The sequence below is a fragment of the Eleutherodactylus coqui genome, chromosome 5 (genome assembly GCF_035609145.1).
Source record: "Eleutherodactylus coqui strain aEleCoq1 chromosome 5, aEleCoq1.hap1, whole genome shotgun sequence".
Taxonomy (NCBI): Eukaryota; Metazoa; Chordata; class Amphibia; order Anura; family Eleutherodactylidae; genus Eleutherodactylus; species Eleutherodactylus coqui.
Genome location: NC_089841.1, coordinates 160245331 through 160251904, shown reverse-complemented (window position 1 = coordinate 160251904; position 6574 = coordinate 160245331). Strand labels below are relative to the sequence as shown.

Below are 6574 nucleotides of genomic sequence, written 5' to 3'. Positions count from 1 at the left end.
TCCTATCTCTATTCACTCCTGTGGTTGGCTAAAAAATGTATGAAAAACTGCATGTGTGAGTGCAATCTTAAGCTGTTTAGGCATGCAAGTCTTTTTATGAACAGTTGGGTTGGTTGTATGTCAAATTTTTGATATTGGTGAAGAAATGAGGTAGTTTTAATGAAACACAGGTGCAAACAGAGGATTCACATCATTTCCTCTCACATACGAGTATATCTCCTATATTATGGCGACACGCTCCACTACATTTGGCCTCCAGAGGTGGAATCAATGTTATTAAGTTCCCAAATTTTATTTGCATAGTAATTAATGTTAATAAATAATTGGTATTTGGACATTATTCATGCAAATTATTAATGAAATAACACAAACTATGAGTGACAAGTTGATGATAAGCTTACAATCTGAGTAACTACCAAGAAATTCTGCTACCAGAGACAAATATAAAGCTAAAAATCATCATTGTAATGACATACCCATGCCTAATATACAGGCCTATATTTCATTATCCACAAAGGTTTTGTTGGTTGTAATATGTTACCGCTGTATAGTGATTCCTTGAAAAAGAATATAATACTGTGTTTATTATTTGGTCTTTATTGGAAATGGCTCAGATTCCTTGGTGGTGTAGCATATGTGGACCTGTATGCCTCACCCTTTTGCGTTGATCTACTTTTGTGTGCTGCTGACAGGACTTTATTTTGCATTTGAGTTGGTTTGTAATATGTCATTGCTGTATTCCTTCAACAAATATATACTCTGTTCTTAGGTCTTCTTGTAATTCTGTTACAACATATAAAATCATTTAAAGGATCAGTTTAAGTCATTTCACAGATATGTATAATATAAACAGCTATTGTATGAATACACTACAGTAATAATGAAAAAAAGAAAACCTTTTCAAAGAAAGGAAAAATGTTTGCTTTGTATCTGGGTTGTGACTGTGTCCTTTACATTTATCCAACAGGCGGTGAAGTGAAGGCTCCTTCTATGTCCATATTTCCTCCATCTAAGGAAGAGATAGATACAGGAAAGGCCACTACGGTCTGCGCTCTGAGTGACTACACCCCCAGGACTGCGGATTTGGAATGGATAGTGGATGGGACAAAGTGGACGAATGGAGTACAGACCTCAGTGAACAGCAAACAGGCTGATAATATGTACGGGGGAACCAGTTTCCTCACCATGTCCCAGTCCGAATATAACAGTTGTAACAACATCGCTTGTAAAGTGACTCATCAGGGAAAAGAGTTTATCCAGACCCTGAAGAAGTCAGAATGTTTATAATTACCTATACCTTGTTCTGTGTACTAATATATTGATTTTGTTGGGTTTTAAAGTCAATCAATTTTAAAGCAATTATCATTTTTATTGTCTTGTGTTTCCTATTGTTTCAAAAATTCTATTTTCTTTGCTACAATCTTAAATCCAATGTTTTTATCTTCTTTCAAATAAAGCCTCATTTATCCAATATATAGATTTCATTACCATTCATTGATGCATCTGCACAGTAAACCAGTGGCTATATTCTGTCTTCTCATTGTCTTACAAAGTCTATATGAATCACTTGAAGAGGACCTGTTTTAGGGGTCCATTCCTAGTTTGTGTTACAAAAGAAAATCTGCAGCAAAATGTAAATGTGGCCTAAATGCCCTAAGTGTATCCAAAGATCAATTACTGTAAAAGAGGGGAGGGAAAATATGGAATGTGATTTCATGAAACTATTTCACATAGTTAGATTGTGACTGATGTGAGTCAGTACAATCTGTGTACAGTTCTGTAGGCAACACATGCTAAATATTACTTGTTAAGGTCTGGAACCCACAAAACGGACAATCCCATAAGTGATATGAAGAAATAATGATGATCATATATGCAGTTTGATCTGAAACCAACTGCATTTCATGAAATGGCAAACTAACCTTTGTGACCCCAGTATAACATCACACTATATTGGATTCTAGTACACTAAGGCCGTGGTACTTGCAGTTCTGTAACAGGGATCAATTGACAATTCCAGGGAAAATAATCACCAGCACTGTAACAGTGGGGCTCCAAACTAATTGTTGACTGGGGTGGTTTTACACACAAAGATTTCTCTGCAATCAGACTAATCTTACAGATTTTGAAATTGCTCTGACTCGGCTATTTAGACATACAGACATTTTGTTAAAGGTGTTGTCTGGTTACGACACAACAACTGGACTGCCAGCCATAAAATAATAAACTGAGCAATGCCTACCTCTCCAGCGCGACAGCCACACTGTGGCCCCATTGTTTGTATCACTGGAGGTCAGGTGACTGCTACAGCCAATCAAAGGCAGCAGCGTCACTGCTCATTCTCCTGGAATCGGCTCCCATATCATGGCAGGAGTTTGGGAACTTGGCACTGTAGCCTGTGATGGTCTGCAGCGGTCACCAGAATTCCTATGACATCAGCTATCACAAAAAATGGCGGGACCACAGCCGGGCTACAGTGCTGGATGCCAGTGGTGGTGAAGAGGTAAATACAGTTCAGTGTATTATTTTATTACAGGCAGTCCTTTTAAAGGGATGTTATCTGGTAACTGGACAATGTCTTTAAGATTAACTCAGTTCTCATCCTCCTCATCTTTTAGCATTTTCCTGAAATAGATTTGCTCTATTCCCTATAGTAGAGTTCTCGTTCATATAACTTTCTGGTGATATTTATACACTATGGCTGTAGTAACTGACAGACACATTTCTAAGAACATCAGATAAGTTTTCTGGCGGATGACACAAATTCAATTCATATTCATTGTATTCATTGGTCATTTACACACATCAATTTAGAGTGATACTAGAGTGACTCTGAATGGATGGAAAGTGGACAGATATCACCACAATTAAGCAAATATTGCCACATGGCGCTCTTTGCACAAGCATTAGCTGCTGATGTTATCGGTCACATTTTCCAGATATTTGCCAGGCTGACTTTGCAAGTACAGGTGCAGCTCTAAGTAGCAATGCCGTATAAAGGTGTTTTCACACAGAAGGCAATGTCGTCCCTGAATTCCGCACCAAAATCCTCATAGCTGCAAACATGCCCGTGTGAAGCTGCTCTTAACCCGTTTATTAATATGGCACCAGAACTTATCTCAAAACATGATTACAGCAGAAAAACAAGCTCAGAACATGAATACAACAGAACTATGTTGATAACATAAATACAGCCTCAGAACTAAGCTCATAATATAAATACAGCTCCAGAACTAAGGTCATAACATAAATGCAGCACCAGAACTGATCTATTAACAATTCAGCACCAGAATGAAGCTCATAACATAAATATAGTACTACTACCAAGCTCAGTCCATAAATACAGCACTAGAACCAAACTCATAACATGAATACAATACCAGAATGAAGTTCATGAAATAGATACATCACCAGAACCAAGCTCATAAACAAATACAGCGCAAATGAACTTCAGTACATAGGAACAATAACAGAACCAAGCTTAGTACATAAACACATCAATACAACCTCTTAAAAACAATTATATATTCTATAAGACAACTTTTATTATGCAGGAGACTTAGATACCGCAGCTTACCTCCAGTATACTTCTAAATAATAAAGTTACCATACAATGTGCCAAAATACTGGCTCAACACAGTGATAGTGATTACAACACAATTACCTCCAGTGATTATCGATATTGTCTATTTTTGAAGTCGTCCTTATTCACTTTTCTTCTCTTTGGGCCTAGACTGCCACTGAGATTTCTAACAGCCATGATTCGTCTCTGCAACCCCTAATTAACTTTTCAGTGCCATAGTAAAACTGTGCTCTATGTGGTCTCACCTATTAACCCCTTAGTGACTGTCCTATTTTGCGCCTTAAATGGGTTTTCCATGGAAATACTATTGATCACCTATCATCAGTAAAGTTGATTGGCTGGGGTCCATCGTTCGGGACCCCGACCAATAAGCTGAGTGGGCGCATGTTGTCAGCGCCACAATAACACATAGGTCGGAGCTGAAGTCTCCACGCTGACCTCTGTGTAATGGCCGATTCTTGTAACTGCAGGCACGGTTCTCATTGAAATCAATGAGAGCCGTGCCTGCAGTTACAAGTGCCGGCCACAATAGGGAGGTCAACGCAGAGGCTTCCACTCGGGCCTCTGTGTTTTTGGAGCTTCAGCGCCGACCTCCCATATAGTGGCCGACAGGATAGCCTGTAGTTTTCAATGGTACAATTTTGAGCTATAGGTGAATTTTAATTGTTTTTGAGTGAGTTTTTTTTATTTTTAAACGATGTTTAAATGACCTTTTAGCTTCATTTTGCAGGTCAATGCTATTACAGTGATAGCAAATTTATATAGTTTTTTAAATCTTTTACTGCTTTTACACAATAAAAACACTTATTTAAGGAAAATAAATTGAATTTGCATTGCTGCATTTCAAGACCCATAACCTTTTTATTTGTCTACCAACAGAACTAAGTGAGGTCTAAATAAATATTTTCATTGTTTGGGTCATTATAAGTGTGGTGATGCCTATTCTGTGTTTTTTGGGGGTATTTAAATTTTTTAAAAAGTGTTTTGTATGGAAAAATGTGGGGTTTTTTTTTACAGTAGATTTTTTTTAAACTAAACTTTATTGAACTTTGTCTTACACTATTTTTTTGTCTCTTTTCTCAAGGAGACTTGAAGATGTGATTGTTCAATCGCCAGTATAGTAAAACGCATTATTTCTGTAATGCAATGTACGATATTAATGATGTCAGCCTATTAGGCATTGTCAGATGCAGGGTGGGAAAATCTAAGTGATATGGCATACACGGAAGCTTTTCTCCTACTTCTGGCTGCCATGGCAACCCATTGACACCGCACAATCAAATTGTGTGGTGCCAATGGGTGACAAGGGGAGTCCCCTCACCCGTCAATCACTAACCTGCTGTGTTCGCTATTGATTGCACCATTGAAAAGATTAAACGGTTGGGAACAGAGTGTTTTCCACTTATGGCTATTACAGCAGGAGTCTGGCTGTCAGTAGACAGCCGAGCACCTGACCTGCTCCTGCTGGATTACAGGAGCAAGGGCTTTAAACTTGTGCCATTATTTTTGATGGTGCGGGTTTAAAGCCAAGGACCAAGCACCATATATTTACAGTGCTTGATCACTAAATGGTTAATAGGGCTGGAAAGGATTAAACTCTTGAACACACTCACATTTGGGTTGCCATCTAAAGAAGCTGTAATGCAAGATACAATAGCACACAGCCTCAGAGCAGACAGCAGTTTGATTGCAGGCTGAGTTTTAAGAAGCAAAGCAACCCCCTTTGTCTAGGTGATGTGATGCACATGAAGGTAAAAGATTCTTTGACTAGAGAAGGGTTTAGGGTACTTGCACACGGGTGATAAAAAAGTTGGACAGCACATGGACATCCCATCCGTGTGCTGTTCGATGTGCTGAACAACGCACATTGTCGTGCTATTCATCTGAGTAAAAATAAGACCATGTGTTTACACCTATTCAAATTAATTTGTGCTATTTACTTCTGATGAGTCTGAAAATTGGATGAAAAAAAGCCTACGTACATGTACCTTTAATTAATGGATTATTTAACCGTTTCAAGCTCAGAGATTTTACAGTTTTTCATTTCTTTCTTGCCACCTTGTAAGAGACATAATTTCTTATTTTGCTATTGATTTAGTTTTATGAGGGCTTCTTTTGTAGGAGGAGTTGTATAATTTAATGGTACAAGTTAATTTACCATAAAACTTTTTAAAACCATTTAAGAGGGGTAGAATTTAAAAAATGCCACTGTGCCATTTGGATGGGAAGTGATTTATTTTTTTGCGTTACTCACAGTGCAGTAAAAATTACATTAACTTTATTCTGTGGGTCAGTACTAGAGATGAGCGAGTATACTCGCTAAGGCAAACTACTCGAGCGAGTAGTGCCTTATTCGAGTACCTGCCCGCTCGTCTCTAAAGATTCGGCTGCCAGTGGGGGGCGGGGGGCGGCGGGGGAGAGTGAGGAGGAACGGAGAGATCTCTCTCACTCTCTCCCCCCTGCTCACTCCCGCAACTCACCGCTCACCTGCGCCGGCAGCCGAATCTTTAGAGACGAGCGGGCAGGTACTCGAATAAGGCACTATTCGCTCGAGTAGTTTGCCTTAGCGAGTATGCTCGCTCATCTCTAGTCAGTACATTTTCAGAAAATAACTTTTATTTTTCCATCAATGGAGATGTGTGGGGGGGGGGTTTTATTATAGAGAGTGCTATAGTTTTTGTTGGCACTATTTAGTAGTGCATTCAAGTTTTGAACACTTTTTAATACTTTTTTAAGAGATGGGGTGTCCAGAAAATTAAATTCTGGCATTGCACATTTTCCTTACATTCTTCACTGTTCTGGATAAATAGTGTAATATTTTAATAGTTCTGACTCTTAACGACACAATGATGCCAATTATGTTTATTTTTTTATTATAGGAAAAAATGAAGAAAATTATTTTAAGAATGCTTTTGAACTTATAATATTTTTATAAATTTTATCAAACAATTTTTACATCTTCATTTAGTCTCTATAGGAGACTTGAACTTG

The 6574-nt window shown here is 38.2% G+C and overlaps 1 gene segment (V, D, J or C); it reads left to right on the top strand.

Annotated features, from left to right (window-relative positions):
• Positions 1-915: 915 nt before the first annotated feature.
• LOC136628824 (Ig lambda chain C region-like) lies at positions 916-1287 on the top strand. The segment is given in 1 exon segment: positions 916-1287. A coding segment is annotated over 1 exon segment (372 nt).
• Positions 1288-6574: the final 5287 nt, after the last annotated feature.